Below are 20,558 nucleotides of genomic sequence, written 5' to 3'. Positions count from 1 at the left end.
TTAAAAACTTTTGTGCTTCTAAGGACACCATTAAGAAAATGAAAAGACACCCAACCGAATGGGATAAAATATCTGCAAGTTATATACCTGGTAAGGGACTCATATCTAGAATATACAAAGAACTTTTACAACTTAATAATAAAAAGGCAAATAACCCAATTAAAAAATGGACAGAGGATCTGAATAGACATTTCTTCAAAGAAGATATATGAACGGCTAATAAATGCATGCATCGTCATGAGTCACTAAGGAAATGTAAGCAAAAAAAAAAAAAAAGACAAGAACAATTAGAAAGGAAGTAGAGAAACAGGAACTCTCATACACTGTTGGGAATGTAAAAGGGTGAAGCCATTTTGGGAAAAGTTATCATATGACCCAGCAGTTCCATTTCATGTATACAAAAAAAAAAAAAAAAAGACAACCAAACCCATTGCCAACAAGTCAATCCTGACTCATAGCAACCCTATAGGACAGAACAGAACTGCCCCACAGAGTTTTCTAAGGCTATAAATCTTTACAGAAGCAGACTGCCACATCTTTCTCTCATGTGGAGGCTGGTAGGTTTGAACCAGTGACCTTTCAGTTAGCAGCTGAGTGCTTAACAACTGCACCCCCAGGGCTCCTTAGACATTGTATAATGTCTCAATATCGCTAAAGATACATATTCACTGCTTAGCTGGAAATAAAACCACTGCTATGGAGTCAAATAAGCTACTTTTAAAAGAAATGCTTATCTCAGGAAAGTTATTTTGCCACCATAAACATTTTATATGGACATGCAAATAAAGTATCACTCAAGGAAACAGTCAAACCTCCACCATCCCTTTTAGCTCACTTGTTATATTTAGGTGTACTACAAAATGCAAGGCTACGTACAAGACATTTAACTAAGTGAATCTATCTTTCTTTAAATTAGATGATGTTCCACCTTGTAATTCTTTTTTATTCTAGGATAAGCTCTGGGATACTGAGTAACTGAAACCTTCTTCCAAGGGGGAAAGGATAAAAAAAACAAACAAAAACAAAAAAAACCCTCTTGCTTTTATTTCACTTGCTTTTCAAGATGTTGTTTCAAATCCATGTTTAGACTGCTAAAAACTTATAAACAGCAAAGTAAAAGGCAATCCTTTGGTTCATGTTTTGACCTTAAATCTTCCTCAAGTAACCCAAGACCTTACGATGAAAATACTACATTCTCAAAGCAATACCCATTATAAAATAAGTCTACAGAATTTTACAAAAATTTTTATTGTGCTTTAAGTCAAAGTTTACAAATCAAGTCAGTCTCTCATACAAAAATTTATATACAACTTGCTATATACTCCTAGTTGCTCTCCCCCTAATGAGACAGCACACTCCTTCGCTCCACTCTCTCTTTTTGTGCCCATTCGGCCAGCTTTTGACCCCCTCTGCCCTCTCATCTCCCTTCCAGACAGGAGCCGCCCACACAGTCTCATGTGTCTATTTGATCCAAGAAGCTCAGTCTTCACCAGTATCATTTTCTATCCCACAGTCCAGTCCAATCCCTGTCTGAAGAGTTGGCTTTGGGAATGGTTCCTGTCTTGGGCTAACAGAAGGTCTGGGGACCATGACCTCTGGGGTCCTTCTAGTCTTAGTCAGACCATTAAGTCTGGTCTTTTTAGGAGAATCTGAGGTCTGCGTCCCGCTGCTCTCCAGCTCCCTCAGGGATTCTCTGTTGTGTCCCTGTCAGGGCAGTCATTGGTTGTAGCTGGGCACCATCTAGTTCTTCTGGTCTCAGGCTGATGTAGTCTCTGGTTTATGTGGCCCTTTCTATCTACAGAATTTTAAACACAGCATTTTAAAAGTTTTCAAGCACGGCTTCCAACTGGTTAGTTCATTTCCACCCCAGATATACTGAATCAGAATCTATATTTTAACAAGATTCCCAGGTGATTCTTAGGTATGACTTCAGGAGAACCTGTTAAAAATACAAATTCTCAGTAGGGGTTCAAACCAAAAAGAGCAGGTTTGAAGCCCTGTTTTCATGTTAAGGCCCTGAATTAATTTGAGGTCAAACTAATGCGTTTTATAATAAATAGCAGGGAGTTTTTAATTTTTAATTTAAAAAGAGAGACTCAAAATTCTAGAACTTCTGATTAATATCCCTTTTAAGGCTAGCTTATGCTATCTACAACTTTCCCGTTTACCAGAAAGTAGGCCAAAATATACGTGAACTGCTAAAGTTAGAAATAAATGTCAGTAAGTTTTTTAATAGCCTCAAATATCCTACAGTCATGCCATGTTAGAAAATAATGGTATTCTTCCAAAACTGTAAATATTTGTTTTGAAATTTGCTTTGTAAATTTAGCACTATAAATAAGAGCACAGAATACCCATGTTTGATAGTTTCACTAGAATTTGGAAAATGTAAATTAAAATAATAGAGTACATTAAGGGTTAATTTGGAAGAATTAATTTAAATATAATGAACATGTCCTTCAATTCAAAATGTTCACGTCTGTGAAACTGTTCTATAGAAATATAATGAAGTATTTAAGGATCAATATGAATTTTGTTTAATAGAGAAAAATAAACTTAGATGTCTTCTACAAATAAAGGAACTGCTAAATTATGATGCATTTTTACTCTGGACAACAGGTGGAAGTTTTAAGGATGAAGTAAATCTATGGATATTCCCCAGAAGTCAACAACAGAGTGGTTTAATTTTAAAAAAAAGAAAAAAACAACAAGCACGTGGATACTACATGTTAAGTATGTCACACTGCAGAGGTATGCACATTACCAAATGGATAGTAGTGGTTACTTCTGGACTAGGAGGTATCTACAATGGAAGTCTACTTTTACTCACTATACTTCTAGACCTAGCAATGAGCACATTTCAAACTTTAAAACTGCTTGTATAAAAAAATTTACCTACAGGCAGGGGCCCAAAATTATACAAGGTTTTAAACCACCAGTGTTAGTTTCTTGTACCTTTGGGGCTTCAAGATCAACATTCCCATCTCACTGTGATGAGAAACTATTTGTAAAAGATTCCTTCTTTTAACAACACCCAGATAGCTAGTCAATGGTGAAATTGGATACTTTGCAAACATACTGTAGGCACGAGAACTACACCAGGCAATCAGAGTCACACTGCATTCCACTCCTGACAGTCCGATGATGTAAGAAAGGGAGACAAAGAGCTTCCTTAGAACCAGAGCACACCACCAGCAAGCAATTGTCACAGGGTCCAGAGAAGGTGACAGATTGGGATGGGGGCTAGGTGCCCAACACAGTGCTCAACCATGAACAATTACCAGTGCTTCTGAGCCTTTTCAAGTCTTCAAAACACTGCCAGCTGATGACTATCAGGGCTTTCTCCCTATTGTTCTTCCCCGGTAGAACAAAGAATATTTTCAATAGCATTAATGAATGTTTTAAAAACTCCCAGCAAAACAAACAAATGTAATTAACAGTGGCTACAAGTTGCAATGAGAACCCTGAAGTTCTTGCTCCCTACTGTAAAACTCTAGATAGTAGGGAAAGGGCACACAATATAATATAACCAGTGTAGGGATGAGATGGATTAGTTACTGGGCCACTTAACACAAAACAAAGTGTACATATTTTCTTTTAATTTTGAACAATACTGCTTTTGCCAAAGTAAAATCTGAGTTTACTAAAGTAAGCTAGTTCTTGCTTAAACAAAATTTTAAAAAATAAATGAGGTATCATATACATATATCCAAGTTAGAATCACAGGTAATCAAAGCTGGAAGGCACCCCAAAAACTTGACCAATCCCATCATTTTATAAGTACCTGAAAGGTTAAGTGACTTGTCCCAGTTAGAATAGATGAGACTAAAACTCAGGTCTCCTAGCTCCCAGACTAATAACATTCCCCCGATTTTATAAACTGCTACCTCCCTGAAGTTGAATACAAATAAAAAGAATCAAATATTTAAAATACGTTGAGTCCCAGAATGTAGTAAATAATTCAATTCTGGATTTGTTTATACTAAAGGATTTAGAGGGGGAAGGATACAAGCCCTGTAAAATGTAAAGCAATGGTTTTTATTTATTGTGGATTAAAATATTAATTCTTAAAAACTAATTGTTCCCATTATAGATTTCCTGTTTTGTGATTCATTTACACTGCCACACTACTGCCATGATTACAGTGCCACTCACTTACAGCCCTATGATAGCAGGAGGAAAAAAATTGTATGCACGGGTAACCTTAAAGAATATGCTGTCAATATATCTCAAAGAGTATGTTGTCAATACACGGTTAAAAAATAAACTTGTATCAGTTTGTTTTGAAACAACCAGAAGCTATTCACTGTCATGCTAACCTTCAACGGGGCAAACAATATTCTTTTGTGTGCTCAGGCCCTGGGTATAAAAGGAGTCCTTTGTTTCTGCCCCTCTGAGCCTTACCTGGGATAGTACGCTGTGTAGTTCATGAAGAGCTGAGTGCCCGCTGGATAGTAGGCTGTGGAGGGCTGCAGTGCTCGTGGATTCAAAAGCACAGAAGGCTGATAGATGGCAGCTTCAGTGGGAATAACTGCTGCAGGAGCTGGAAATGTGTAGGAGGGAGGAGACAAGCCTAAATAAGCAAAAAGAGAGACTTTGAGACACATTTGTATCTGCCGACACATATGTGCTAATGTTAAAGCCATTAGGTCACTATTCTATACATAAATTTTAAAAGAGACCATCACATTTCTTTAGACCATCTCATTGCCACTTTTATTTGATGACATAGATAACACAGAAGTAACCTCAAAGGGCACACTCCATCAACCAAAACAACTGTTGTTATGGTGCAATTTGGAAAAACCAACATCGAGTGGATTTTGATCTCTCCACCATTTCATACTGTGTTGTTTTTTTTTTTCTCTGCACTCCTGAATGCCAGTTATCACAAACCAACCCTTTGAGGAAAGAAACATGGGACTGACATGTAGTATAACTTCAAACTAAAATGTTTTTTTCATTTGATAACTATACTGCTGCTTCTTTTTGTTATCTACCTTGAAGTACAAAATGAAACAGAAAAGGTTATGCTGAGATATTATTCACTAGTACCATGTACCATGCCAAAGCACAGACTGTGCCAGAGTGAGTAGACCTAAAAGGAGTACATCCACTGTGCATTATTCACACCTAAAGACAACCCAGAGATTGGCTTTGAAGGTAATCTACATCTTCAGCCCTGCAAAAAAAAAAAAAAAAAAAAAAAATCCAATCTAGGAAATGGTCTTCAAGAAATAAATGTGCAAGTCTTCCTGAAAGTTCAAATAATAAAAAGCTTTTTTTTTTTTTTTTTACTCAGATTAAATAGTCAGGGACTAAAAGCCAAAAAACCAAACCCACTGCAGTCAAGTCGATTCCAACTCATAGAGACTCTATAGGACAGAGTAGAACTGCCACATAGAACTTCCAAGGAGTGCCTGGTGGATTGAAACTGCTGACCTTTTTGGTTAGCAGCCACAGCATTTAACCACTTCGCCACCAGGGCTTCCAGTCAGGGACTGAAAAAACAACCAATAGAAAGGCCCAAATTCCTCTGCCTTCTGGTTATTCAAAGTCTTCCAGGCCCAGAAACTCAATGGAGCCAGAGCAGTTGCTTGCCATTAGTTTAAGCATGTGGAATGTTCACAGCTATACAGACAGTCTGCATCCAACTGAAGAGGTAACTGTGAGGTCTACTGAGTTTGGAGTCCCTAACCTCACTTTTTGTATATAGAACTACCTAATATATTTTGCAAATAGGACAGACACAAACATAATTTTTTCATATTAAAATCACCAAGCAAACCAAACCAAACCCACTGCCGTCGAGTCAATTCCAACTCATAGCGACGCTATAGGACAGAGTAGAACTGCCCGATAGAGTTTCCAAGGAGCACCTGGCAGATTTGAACTGCCGACCACTTGGTTAGCAGCCGTAGCACTTAACCACTACACCACCAGGGTTTCCTAAAATCGCCAAAGTGACCTCGAATTGTCTTTCTTTCACTCTCTTAATTGTTTCCTACATTTCTATGGAGATAATTGGAGTCCCTGGGTCATACAAACTGTTAACACATTTGGCTGCCAACTGAAAGGTTAGTGGTTCATGTGCACCCAGAGGCACTTTGAAGAAAGGCCTGGCAGATCAACTTCCAAAAGAATCAGCCATTGAAAATCCTGTGGAGCACAGTTCTGCTGTTAACACACATGGGGTCAAGATGAGTTGGAATCGATTGGACAGCTAGTTTTATGGAGGTAATTAAGGCAGCTGAATGTGGGTACATAGCCCAAAGACCAAGAAATTGATCCCACGTTCAACATTTGGGTACTTCCTTCATAGTTACTCAAAACCGTGCTATTTGTTAAATATCTATAGTTTTTTTTTTTTTTTTTTTAGAGTTATGATTCCTGGCCTTAAAGAAGGGTAAACGGGACAAACTGAGGCGCTTAAGTCACATAGAAAATTGTAAAGCCTGTACTCATATCCTGCTTATACAACTATCAGGCAATTCATTTTAGCACAGTGCCTCATACCAATAAAAGCAACAAATCTAGTAGCTACAAATCTAAGGAGCTCTGGTGGCACAATGGTTAATTGCTTGGCTGCTACCCAAAAGGTCAGCTGTTCAAACTCAACAGCCACTCGAGGAGAAAAGACCTGTAGTCTACAGCCTAGGAAACCCTATGGGGCAGTTCTACTCTGTGATATAGGGTCACTATGAGTTGAAACTGACTCAAGGGCACACAACAACAACAGCAGGTATAAATCTGTTCTGCCTCAAAGCAGCGGAAGGTAGAAAATGCTGATAACCAAACAGATTAGGCTACTCAGATTTGAGCCCTTCTCAAATGTAAGGAAACTCTTCTTATATTCCTAAAAGAGAATCATATGTGTAGACTTGACTAGAAAAATTAAGTTGACCTCAAAATGTTCCCTTTTAATGAATAAAACTTTGTAAAAAACATCAGTGAGATTTTTGACAGCATTTCTTTACCTAATTCAACAAGAAACTCCTCAGAGGGGCGTGATAGCCAATGACTCTCTTAACTGCATTAGTTCTTGAGATTAAATAAAAAACAGATGCAAATTCTTTAAGTTTTACAGTTTCTGGATAATGATACAATCATCTAAAATGTGTTTTGGCAAGAAAAAAGAATCCAGCAGAACAGACATTAATATTAAGATGTGTAAATTGGAATTCTGATCAAAAAGTGAATAAACTCTTCCACTAAAATAACAAAGGACCAAATTTTAGTTAAAATTTTTGCCCTCATTTTCATGAAGTATTTTGAGAGAAATTAAAGACAGGGAAACATATCCTTATATGAAACACACATTTGAAAAATGTTTCTTTTTATCACAACGATAACAATAAAATTTCTATCATTTTAGGGCTTATGAGGGCAAAAGGAAGAAAAGAAACTCTTAAGGAGAAAGTCCATAAAGACCAGCTTTCTTCTAGGAAGATGAAGGGAGTAAAAGGAAGGATATCACAGGAGAAGAATTGGGATTATACATGATAAAGAAATTCCCTTATAATATAATGCTTGATGGATTATTACTAAAGAAAATCATAATGGTTACATTATTGGTGATTTGTGGACAAGATATTTATAAGATTACTTCAAGAGATTCTTTTAAACCCCATCATATCTTTTCAAAAAGTGAGATACTCATTTATGAACAACTCTTAGATATCCACCCACAGCAAGCAGCAGGTAAATGGAATATCAGCATTAAGGAATTCAAGGGGAGAAAAGGATTAAGCCCCACCAAATATTCTACAAATTATACTTGATCAAATAGGTTTATTGGAATGGATTCCTCTGTAATGTAAAAAGTGATGTCCTGAAACTCCCACTTTATTAAAATCAAGCACATAAATCCAATTGATTTTCTCAGTTGTCTTTGGACTGTATTCCAAGTGCTACATTCTGTAAATATACCCAATATGGCAGCTAACATGATGTCTTCTTTAAAAGTGAAAACTATGCAAAAATGATCCAAGTTTTAATATTATATCCCCAAGATGTTCCTCAGTCACTAACCAGAACTTGGTCTCTAGACTAAAGGGCTTATTCCTCTCAAACAGCATTCCAGACGGCTTACACCCAGATGTCAATGAGCAAGAGCATGGCTTGAAATTAAGCACTGATCCTGTGATCCAATGGAAGCTTTGGTTAATTTAGTTACGCATTTATATTTTTTACTAAGTTGCTCGTTCCAGATACCCTGTAGAGCAATAGAAATGCTCTTCAGATTATCCTTTTCAAAAAATACTTGATCCTGAAAAAGTCAAAAATGCAAAATGGGCATTAAATCGCCCTTTAAAAAAGGCTTAATGTGTTTAAAAAAATAAAAAAGGATCCAGGCATAGTACTTATAATTTTACTTATAAATGCGTATTAACATATTGACATAGCCACGTTGCCTCCCAGAGTCAGTGCTTATCTTGAGCACACTAAGCTTGAGAAATGAAGTGCTTATCACTGGAAAAGCAAGAATATAATTTGAAAGGAGGTATTTGTAGCATCTCTAATTGTGGGTGTCCACAACCAATGATTACTAGATACTACTGATTTCAGATGGGAAAGCCTTATGTAACCACCTCACCTGCCTCAGAAAGAACCAGGGGCACAGAAAGTTGTAAAAGCAGCTTAAGCACCTACCAGCATATAGCGTAGAAGAGCGCCAAGACCCAAGAAAAACTTACATGGTAACTTACATGGCGGTGGGGATAAGCCATTTCGATTTAAAGTGCCCCCCATTAACACAAAGTTCATCTCCTCAGCTGAACACTGAAAGACTTCAACATATCTGTCCTTCATGGTTTTTTTATGACACTTCTGTGCAGCCATAAATGCTCTGTCCGCAGACTTCATCTGGATAAAGGCATCTCCTGATGGGCGGCCCTGAGTTTGTGGAGGAAGAATAAAAACAAAAGGAGACTGTCTCCCTCGACAAGGAAATGGTTGCTTATAAAACACGCAAAGTGAGTTCAGACATTGTGGCCGCAAAATCTGGGTGACAGTGTGATCTACTGAAATCTGACTTGCATTTCATCACCTAATCACCAGAATGGCCCACAAAACCTTGAACAGTTTTGAGAGCTCATAGCTGAAATCGATCCTTTTTGGTTTCTTTTAATTAGTCTCAGATTTACATGGTTCTGAAAGGATCCCCTTGTGACTGCAGTTTCAAAGTATAGGATTGTATACAGGGTTTTTTTCCCTTCAGAAAAATCCGATTTAATCTCATCCATTGAGAAATGCCAGAAACAGAACCAGTATTAGAGCTCTACATATCCTTCTACATGAAAATGAACAAATCAGTGTTCTCTTTTGGCTCTCAGTCCTGGTCTATCGCAGACCTTACTGCAACATCCCATTTACTTTACCCTCATCTCTGAAGCCTAGGCTGGAATGTGGCTTGGCGGGTAGGAAAATGGTGTAAGGAGCTGGGAATAGCAGAGCACAGTGATGGCTGGTGAAAGCCGTATCATCAGCCTTGCTTGGGAACCCTTCTCTCACCTCCTCCCTTGCACCTCCACCTTAAACTTTGGTGAAACAGGTATTTATAGACATGTCCTCTGTGAGTAACAGCTTGCTAATAATTCTCTACTGAAAATCGAGCCTGTAAGATTTCTGTTCTACAGAACCAGAACTCTACAGACAATACCTCAGCTTTACTTAGCATGACCATTTTATGGGAAAAAAAATTGCGCAGGTTTTATAGGACTGCTTTTTTGTTTTACGGTGTTCTTTAAAGGTCTCTTAGGGACCATTTATCCAAATTATTACCATGCAAGTTACCATAAGAGCTACCATACCAGGCAAATCAGCAACAAACCCAGTCCAAGATAGAAACCTAACAGCTAAGAGTCTTTCCATCATCAAAGCAGCATTTCTCCCAAGTGCAGTCACAATAGGTCATGTGGGTAAATGAGAGGAAAATCTGTCTACTGTTGTTAATTGGAGTGATAGCTCCTAGGTTATTAGAAATTGTGGCTCAAAGGTGATGAACTGTGGGGAGTTTTTTTTTTTTTTCCCCAAAAGGATTCTTTACCAGTTAAGCATGCTGAAAGGGTAACTGACTAGTTATGTAGCTTAATACTGACATCAGACTTAGAATCAGCATGTGTTGTGTGGAAAGCCCAGCAAGGACTCAGGATGTTTTGATGCTTTGTACCCAGTGGCATGTGTTTTCCCACGAGAGGGGACAGGCTATCGTTAGAATGTGACTAAAGCTCCAAGTGAAAAGAAAAAGTGGGAAATTAGCCATTGGAAAAAATGTCGCTATTTCTAATACAAACATATTTGACCCATGATGTTCAGAAAACATGATTTTCAAATATTAATACAATTTGCTTTTAATAAAGAGTTTCAACGTTTCAATTAGAACTACTTGGCTTACGGAGTTGTAGAATTCTGTGCTTTTTACAATAACACAAAATACTAGTAAAATATCCAGCAACTAATATTATTAGTCCTATTTAACCAAAAAACAAGTGAAATGAAGCTGGTAGTCACATATTCAATGACTTCTTTATACTTGCATACCAAAAAGAATTTGGCTAGATTTTGAGAGGCTTCCTCTATTATTCATTAATATATTTGAACACCTATCAGGTTTCATATACTGTTCTAAGCAAGGCAGATACAAGCCCTCATTGAGTTTATAAAAACTCTATGGATAGAAAATATCCTGGAATACAGACACGCTCATTTGTTTACATATCATCTATGATTGCTTTGGCAGGATAATGGCAGAGCTGAGTAGCTGTGACGGAAAAATGTTGTATAGACTGATGTGTAATATATTTGACTCCTATCTGACGCTGTTTAATTCGATAGATATATGTGATGAGGAATCAGAGCTGCATTTGAATGCTAATAACAACATTCATTCTGTAGTTCAGTCTAAAGCCTTCTTTCATTTAGGTAAATCTTTCCTTAAACGAGTTACTGTATTCCTGAGGAATATTTGTACTTTTTTTTTTTTTAGAAGAGAGGTTTGGGTAATCAGGAAGAACAAGTAAATAAGTTTGCCAATAAAAGATTTACTTACCTGGTGATTCAATACCATGTGAACCCCATGAGTTCGAATGTCTGTGGAAAATTCCCCCAGGAAGTCCAGGATGTCCTCAATTGTGGCTGCATAGGGAAGACCTCGAAGGCGTATACAGTCTCGAACGTTTGTAGGAGGCACAAATTGCTGAGGTAGTACTGGAATAATGGGAGGGGTTGGAAGTGGAATGAGAGGAGCCGAGGAGAATCGATTCAGCACCTGTACTCAAAGCAAAACAGAAGTGACTTAGAGCGTCGCTATGCCAGTGTGTTCTGCAGCCCAACACTGGCATCACTAGAAACCTATGAGAAATGCAGAATTCAGCCCAACTCCAGACTTGATCAACCTGAATCTGCATTTTAACGAGATCCTCAGGTGATTCATAATCATATTTGAGAAGTGCTGATGAAGAAACGGATTCATGCTTTTCAGCTGAGAAAGCACAATACCCACTTTTCTCAACACGTGATGAGGCATACGATAGCCACAGAACAGTGAGCTTAGATCATAGATTTGTCTACCTAGACAAATTTATCACCCCCTACACCTTGGGAGCCCTGGCGGTGCAGTGGTTAAGCGTTTGGCTGCTAACCAAAAGGTCACCAAATCAAATCCAATAGCTGCTCCTTGGAAACCCTATGGGGCAGTTCTACTCTGTTCTATAGGGTCATTATGAGTCGGGACTGACTCAGAAGCAGTGGGTTTTACCTTGGAATAAGTATCTTTAAAGACTGCAGTTTAAAACAAAAAAACTGTACATATCACTAAATGTGTACTTATGGAGCAATCTGTTAGATTCCATTTCAATGAGTACATAATGTTCTCCTTAACATTCTCTTCATGCTCTACCACCAAACCAAAGAAACAGAATGACCTAGTAAACAACCAGAAGCCTAACAATGACTATGTGTTACATTAGAATAAAATGTATATGTTTAAGGATAGAAAACAGCAGTACGGCACAGCAAGAGAAAGAAAACAGATTTAGTGACCATAAACAATAATTTAGTTTCCATGTGAATTTGAGACAACAGCAAGACAGAGGATATTAACTTTTAGATTCATGTAATCCAGCTATTTTGAGGAAGGGAGATAGTTTAGGTACATTTTAGAGAAAAGACTGCTCCTAGGCAAAACTCCTATTACAAGCTTCTCTTTTTTTTTTATTGTGCTTTAAGTGAAAGTTTACGGTTCATGTTAGTTTCTCATTTAAACATTTATACACACATTGTTATGTGACCCTAGTTGCTCGCCCTATAATGTGACAGTGCACTCCTTCTTTCCAATCTGTATTTCCCATGTCCATTCAACCAGCTCCTGTCCATTTCTGCCTGCTCCTCTCACCTCCAGACAGGAGCTGCCCATTTAGTCTTACGTGTCTACTTGAGCTAAGAAGCACACTCTTCACAGGTATCGTTTAATGTCTTATGGTCCAGTCTAATCTTTGTCTGAAGAGTTAGCTTTACAAATGGTTTTAGTTTTGGGTTAAAAGAGTCTGGGGACCATGTCTTCTAGAAGGGCTCCCTCCAGTCCCAGTCAGACCATTAAGTCTGGCCTTTTTACTAGAATTTGAGTTCTGCATCCCACTTTTCTCCTGCTCTGTCAAGGACTTTCTGTTGTGTTCCCAGTAGAGGTGGTCGGTCATTGGTGGTAGCCAGGCACCATCTAGTTCTTCTGGTCTCAGACTGATGGCGTCTCTGGTTTATGTGGCTCTTTTTTTCTCTTGGGCTCATATTTTCTTTGTGTCTTTGGTGTTCCTTATTCTCCTTTGCTCCAGGTGGGTTGGGACCAATTGATGTATCTTAGATGGCTGCTTGCTAGCTTTTAAGACCCCAGATGCCACTCAGCAAAGGGTGATGCAGGACATTTTCTTAATACAGTGTTATGCCAATTGACCTAGATGTTCCCTGAAACCACGTTCCCCAGACCCACACCCCTGCTACTCTGTCCCTCCAAGTGTTTGGTTTACAAGGCTCTCTTGTCCACTTTTACCTTTGATTACAGCATGCCAACTAGTTCATAATACAAGGTGGCCCTTGTACATCCACCACTTGTGGCATCCCCAGGTTTTCTGAACAAATTATCACTATAGCCTTTGAGGTTTATCCATTCTATAAACTGAAAATACGGAGGAACTGATGAACCACTCCTAAAATTTGGCCTAACTACCTCACTCACTCCCTGTCTGATTGCTATCTGAGAAAGAAGTGACCAAAAAAAGAAATGAAAAGAACAAACACAGAGCAGTCCAACCAATAGACAGGAAGACTTCTAAAGATCATTCAAACAACCCACACACAGCAAAAGCATTAGGAGAAGAACAAGGATAGAAAATCAGTGTAGTCTAGACAAACCCAGGACAGGAAATGGTCAAGTACCGTACAGTGCCTGGCACAAAGTAGATGTCCAAGTATTTATTAAATGAAATGATTATTAGTAACGAAAAGACAGCAGCAGAGCCTATGACTGCCTCAACACTCCTTAAATCAATGAGTAGGGATAAGGTGATGGGGAGGAAGCTAACCCACACCCAAAACTACCTTATGGTAGAGTCATGTCCAAATTAAGCAGCATACGCCATACCCAAACTACCAATAGCCAAGCTCCTGGGGTAGGCCACTTCAGGGCATGATTTCCATAAATTTCTTCCATTTAAATATCTAAAATAAAAATCTCATCATGTTTTTTCCCCTAGCGTGGGAAAAATGTGTGTAATGTTTAAAGTATATTTAGCCTAGGGATTCAGAATTCACTATACTCATTTTCAACAAGGTATAGAATTATTTAAACTAAAAGTATATTAACTGTTTAAAACTTAAGAGCACTAGTACAATAGAGAAGGCCTGGGGGCACAGTGATTTATATGTTCAGCTGATAACCAAAAGGTTGGCAGTTCAAAGCCACCAGCCAATCCTTGGAAACCCTATGGGCAGTTGTACTCTGTTCTATAGGGTCACTATGAGTCAGAATCAACTAGACGGCAACGGGTTTGGTTTTCTTGGTTTAGTACAGTAAAACACACTAACCTAGAATTCCACTTTTACTTACTTCCAGGTATAAAAATCATTCTGGTGTCCTTGTGAATAAGATTTCTTTAATCTTTCGGCAGTCAGTTTAAATGACAATATACAACATGCTAAGAAGTTAGAACTTAGAGAAATAAAAGTAAAGTGTCCTAAATTCTTGAAAAAGACCAAAAGAATCATCAAAATGACTGCTTTACCAAGGGATACAAGTAGAATAAATTGGAAAAGCTATGTAAAGCCACCTATTTGATCTCAGTTAGAGAAGAAATAAAAACTAACCCTTGAAGATGAGAACTGTATTGCTCAGCTGATAAGTCTAAAAGAGTAGTCAAAAAACTTAAGGTCCTACAGAGTTTCGTATACCTGGATCTTAGTACATTTTGGGGAACATGTTTCAAAAACAACTAAATTCTGAAAGCTAGTATGAATAGGGCAAAAGGACTCATCAGCAGCATATGAAACCAATCAAGCCATTTTAGAAATAAATTTGGCAAGATGTTATTAAAAACCCTAAAAGCTCACACCTTATTACCTATTCTTTAAAAAACCCAATCAGGAATTGGTAGTTTTATAAGCACGTTTATGTAGGAATTTCTTATGGTAGAAAAAAATTAGGAGAAAAACACCAAATGCACAAAAGAAAAATTTCTAAATAAATTACATATATCCATGAAATATGTTATTTTAAAGTTGAATTTTTTTAAACATGGGTAAACTTTCAAGATACGTAGCTTTAAAGCAGGATACAAAAGTATATTACAGTAGTATTCCAGTTACATAAAAACCCACAGTATTTTTTCCTGTGTGTATACCACATAATAGTGGCTATCTTTTGGTTATGAAATCGGATTTTCTTTTTTCATGTACTTATACATTCTGTATTTTCTAAGTTTTGTTTGAACTCAATATTATCTTGTTTCCAGAAATAAATAAGAGAAATTAAAATAAAAAAGCAACCATCATGCTTTTAAGAACCAACCTGCTGAACTTCAGCTGCTGTGCTCCTGAAGAGTTCAATGTATCTTTTACCCAATAAGTCCTTATGCTTCCTCAATGCGTTCTGTGCATATTCCTCACAAGCAAACAGGACAAAAGCATCCCCTGTTGGCCTACCATCTGGGTAGGTGACGAAGAGGATGCCTTCTTTTCCCCCAGTGATGGGGCAATGCTGTCCAAAGAAGGCCACCACTTCTTCAGCCGTGGCCGTGAAAGGCAGCCCCCGCATTCGGACGATGACTTGATTTTCCTTGGAGAGAAATTGGGCTACCTCATTGGATGTACCTAGAGAACAGAAGTATCCAGCAGCACGGAAAGAAACAGTGAAGACATCAATTTTACCAAATTAAAAATGATAAAATTCTTGCCAAGGTCTTGAATTCATAATTAAGACCACACACCCAATGAATTCGTAATAACATAATCCAAAATTTGAAACTTTTCAAAAAACACCTTTTTAAATTTAGGAAGCTGTCCGGACAACTAAAACATGGACCAACCACAATATTCTCTTCACGGAGAGGCAGTAAATCATGACAGTGGTTAAAAGCACATGTCCTGGAGCCAGAATGACTGGGTCCAGTCTTGTTACCATTTACTAGGCGAAGTTTAACCTCTATGCCTTAGTAATCTCATCTATAAAATGGGGATAAAATTACCTACCCCATAAATTGTGAGAATCTGTTTAAGTTATACATATAAAGCACTTTGGTGGTTTTGTTACTCTTTCCTGGATTACTTAATAAAGGCTCCTGCATACTCAGGTAGAAAGAATGGTATAAGGAATTTCCACGTACTCAAGCACCCAGTTTCAATATTTATGAACATTCTGCCCAATGTAAAGCATTTTATACAGTACTGCCATGTAGCAAATACTTAAATGCATATCCTTCAAGCTCATTATTCTACTATAATAGCAATATTCTACTATAATAGCAAATTCTTATCATCATGCCCACATACCATGAAATCCCAGGCACTAATATAAACATTAGTTAGGTTTGCCAAGTCCAATTTGCAACGCATCTACCACGGAACCCCAGGTTCAGGTAAGACCTTGGCAACTCCAAATATATTTTATCCCCAACCAATATCAAACATTCCAGAACTCTGGAAGCTTTTAAACTTGAAGCGTTGAATTTTGAAACGATGGCATTTACCTAAAGAAATAAGTGTCTGAACAGAAATAATACCAGCAATTTGTGTTAACGGGATCCTGTTAATACTAGCTTGACAGTTGCAGAGATTTTTCACCCAGACTATATAATGCAGAGATTCAAATGTTCTCTGTATTTAACTGAAAGTCACCCTAGTATAACTTGGCAATAGATGCCAAAAGCCTTTTACAAGGTCTACTTTCTTTGATTCTTTTTTTTTTTACTATTAGAGATTTATCCTAATCGATGGCACATATTCAGGTACAAAAGTACTCACTACCACATAAAAGTGAAAAACTGGAAATAAGCTGTAAATGACCCACAGGGATGTCTAAAAATAATACAGTACATGTCATACTATACAGCAATTCACATTTAAGAAAATTAAGTAACATAAGATGATTTGTGAATTCTGAGGGAAAAGGAAGTTATTTATCAATCTGTATGAACAGATCAATAGGAAATACATGTATAAAAAAACTGTCAGAAAAACCACAGTCAACATTTTTTATGCATGTTATTTTTAGGTCTTAAAGTTAGGAACTGGGAAAAGATCATACCTGCTACTACTTCTTTCTGGCCACGTTACTGCAAACACCTCTATCCAAAAACATCAGAAGCCACAAAACTACCACGTTCTTGGCCACTGATGAGTTAAAGAACTTAAGAGAAAAACTAGAAGCAGATATTCAACAGTTCCAGGTATTGTGGTGTGACCGTTGGAAAGTAGTTTCAGACTAATTTCTTTCAAGAACTGCCCTTCGTACATTACTTTATATCTTTGTATACTATTTTAAATGGCTATTTAACTAAATAAAGTAGGATGGCTCAAACCTTAGGGCAAGCGTTATATAATATTATACTCACTGATACTACTGGAATTTTTCTTCCTCACGTTTCACTGGGAAATAAAAACCACTCATGACCCTATTTATTTAGGCTTGCTGTCAATGTACAATTTTAGATTTGTATTACTGTAGCCACATTATGTAAAAGGTACTTACCACCGGCAATTTTAAGAAAATCTTCACCTGTTGCTTTGTAAACCTAAGAAAAGAAAGGGAAATAGACTCTGAGCCTTCTGGCATGTGCTAATACTCATTCAAGATGTCAAGAGTCGCAGGCTGTGACGACATACCTCAATGTACCGGGTCCCCATGTGATGTTTGTGCCTCTGTAGTGCTAGGTCTCTGTGTTCTTCACTTACAAACCTAACCAGAGCTTCTCCATTCCTTCGACCCTGGGCGTTCAGACAAAGTGCAGCACCTCCCCTTTGAAAATAATAAAACAGATGGCAGGTAGAAAAGAAAATGAGGTGGAAGAAAGAAAATGATTGGAAACCCCTTATCCCTTTGGAATTATTAAGTAAAAGTGAGATGAAAGAAAACCAACTTGGCAATATTGAGTCCTTTGAAGAATCTTGCAATATCCTGATCCGAAGACTGCCACGGTAAGCCTCGCGCCCTGACTACGGTGTTATCATCAATAAGTTCCATCTTGCTGCTGTGAATCAAGCAAAGCTTCAGGTTGTATGACTAATGCTAGCAAGGCTGACATGTTTCCCCTGCAAGGCAATTTCCCTAGTTACACGCCCAGGTATGAGTAAATCGGGATTCAGGCAGACTTAAATACTGACAGACTAACTTCATAACCTCAAAAATCTTATAGGGATGGTTGAAACTTCTCTTCAGGTAATTCACTATAAAAAAATGCTGCCTATACAGGTGCAATACAACTAGCTCACCCCACAAACTATCTATCAGCTGAGGAGCCGCTTGCTTGTCAAAACTGCAAAAGCACCCAGGACCAATTCATGGGAAGCGAAGTTCTCCCAATACTGTCATAGCTTAAAAGTTTCTAGAATCAAGAGGAATGGTTTAAATTTATTCTCAGATCTAGCCAGTAGATAAATGGGGTTTAAATCCAGTTTCTAGGCAAAATTTAGGAATAGCACAGAGCTGGTAATTAACCCACATCAGGAATGTGTGTAGTGGTCAGGGATCTGCCATCAAATCATTTCCCTACCAAGTTAGGTGAGCAACAGAGAAGCCATTACAGAGTGTTTATGGAAATGCTTGGGCATCCCCACACCTTAATGAGTCATTTGCAAATCACCTATTATATATTTTGACACCACCTGATGTTCCATTTCTCTCCTGTTCGCACTTTTCAGTACTCCTAGGACAATTTCCTAATGACTCACTTTCTCCACAACTAAATAAGCCTCAAAGTCTTACTACAGACGAAGCTATCAGAAGTTTCTGTTCACTTCAGGCACCCATACATTCTCACACACAATTCACTACTTTGATTTATAAACTTAAACAGGTCTGCCTGTGATCACAAACAGAAATACCGCCACTTCATATTCCTCCCCAGTTATTTCCTTTCCTTTCAAGCTGAACTGATAGAACATGCTTAAAATTATCTCAGTAAAAATCATATAAACTCTTTTAAAGCTTAAGAGTTTTCCTTTTCTGGAAGTTTTCCGGTGAAAGGGTAGACAGTTTAAAGAGATTAAAGAACCACAGCCACAAACATATGATATACCTTGAACAAACACCAGGAAAAATGAACTAAGGTCATAGCCTGACTAAAGATGCAAATAATTCCAAAAATTTAATCCCAGCATCCAAGCTTACTATAGCTAATATAAGCTTCTTTTATATGTTGTTGTTAGGTGCCATCGAGTCGGTTTCAACTCACAGCAACCCTATAGGACAGAGCAGAATTGGCCCATGGGGTTTCCAAGGTGCGGCTGGTGGATTCGAACTGCTGACCTCTTGGTTAGCAAGCCATAGCTGTTAACCACTGTGCCACCAGGGCTCCTCTTTTACATATAGTGTATTATTTAGAAATGGATAACTTGCTACATAGGATGAACACGGCATGGCTTGTTTTTGTAATAAAAAAAAAAAAAAAACTTACCACCACTCCTATAAAGAAATGTATTCTTTGCACTCCATTGCTTGGAATTATTTTAGAGGTCAAGCATCAAAATGTGTAGAAAATGTGTATAAGTATGCCCTCACTAACTCAGTTGAAGGCAATGAGAAACACCAGTGGTCATTACAGAGGAAATATGATAGCATGAGGCTCAGAAGGCATCAGAGGGAATTAGATGATCCTAGTTTCTACCTGTGTCTTTTGCTTCTGATGGCTTTGGGCTGACTAGGACTTAATATACCTTCTAGTTAGATTATATTATACTTTGCCATGTTGGAACTTGAATTAATAAGAAAAGAAGAATTTCACCATAAATAATGTGTGCATTTGAAATACTTTGTTTTTCTCTGTAATACCAAATGGTTTAAGAAAGTTACTAAAATATAAAGAGAGTTAAATATCGCAATACAAATTAAAAAAAAGCAAAAGGCTCAAATGGAATAATACTCATGTACTTACCAAGTGCCACTTTCAAATTTGTAATTTACTCTCTCTGGATCTGAAAACTTATGATCTAAAAATGAGAACATATAAGTCATCATTTTAACTATTAGAGAGACAAAACCATAGAGTAAATTCAAAAATATAAGCGAGGAAAAGACGGTGGAATGACATTTTAGGCCCCGGATGTTACAATAGCAATACTTACTATAAGGCTCTGAAATCATCGCTAAAATGATATTCCCCATATCTTCAACTTGAGAAGCTCCGTATCGGGAGACTGAATTATTTTTCTCAAAATTCAAACCTGTGAGATTAAGTTAAGGAAACATTTTGGGGTGGTAAAATGAGGTTGCTTCTAACCCAAAATTAAACTCATACAGAGCCAAGAAGCCAAGTAAAATGCATGCAGATAGACAATGCTCTAAAAATCTCAGTAAGACTGCTTCCCATCAGTTTGGACTTCACATATACTTCTTAAAGTCTCTGACTGCCCTCTTGGGTAAAACGGCAAAATCAATCCTGTCCTGAGGTATTACCAATAATAAAATTCCTGCTTTTTGAGTAGTAGCAAATGCATGAAGGGGAAGTCCCGGGTGGTGCTAACAGTTAAGCGCTCAACTACTAGCCAAAAGGTTGGTGGTTTGAACCCACTCTCAGGCACCTTAGAAGATAGGCTTGCTTCCAAAGGGTCATGGCCTTGAAAACCCTATGCAGCAGTTCTACTCTGCACACATGAGGTAGCCATGAGTTGGAAATGACTCAATGGCAACTAACAATAGTAACAACAAATGCCTGGATGTTGAACATTTTTAGTTTTAAACCACAAAATATAAAACAAAGTTAATTAAAATCCTTCATCCTATCTATCTTTACAGCCCACACTAGGCAATGTCAATGCCTATTTAAAGATATGGTTTCATCAGTCAAGACCATGAGGTA

General features: G+C 37.7%; 1 protein-coding gene across 1 annotated transcript in view; it reads right to left on the bottom strand.

Moving 5' to 3' along the window:
- Nucleotides 1-20,558, bottom strand: part of ESRP1 (epithelial splicing regulatory protein 1) — a 58,775-nt gene that overhangs the window by 15,569 nt on the left and 22,648 nt on the right. Inside the window, exons 5-13 of the mRNA XM_010588407.3 lie at nucleotides 19,825-19,923; nucleotides 19,635-19,689; nucleotides 17,622-17,732; nucleotides 17,368-17,500; nucleotides 17,234-17,276; nucleotides 15,056-15,357; nucleotides 11,051-11,269; nucleotides 8,697-8,895; nucleotides 4,405-4,573 (exon numbers count right to left, since the gene is read on the bottom strand). Coding sequence (XP_010586709.1) covers nucleotides 4,405-4,573; nucleotides 8,697-8,895; nucleotides 11,051-11,269; nucleotides 15,056-15,357; nucleotides 17,234-17,276; nucleotides 17,368-17,500; nucleotides 17,622-17,732; nucleotides 19,635-19,689; nucleotides 19,825-19,923 — 1,330 coding nt within the window. The remainder of the gene's footprint in view (nucleotides 1-4,404; nucleotides 4,574-8,696; nucleotides 8,896-11,050; nucleotides 11,270-15,055; nucleotides 15,358-17,233; nucleotides 17,277-17,367; nucleotides 17,501-17,621; nucleotides 17,733-19,634; nucleotides 19,690-19,824; nucleotides 19,924-20,558) is intronic.

Source organism: Loxodonta africana, chromosome 14 (assembly GCF_030014295.1).
Source record: "Loxodonta africana isolate mLoxAfr1 chromosome 14, mLoxAfr1.hap2, whole genome shotgun sequence".
NCBI classification, from domain to species: Eukaryota; Metazoa; Chordata; class Mammalia; order Proboscidea; family Elephantidae; genus Loxodonta; species Loxodonta africana.
This window is presented reverse-complemented; position numbering and strand designations above follow the sequence as displayed.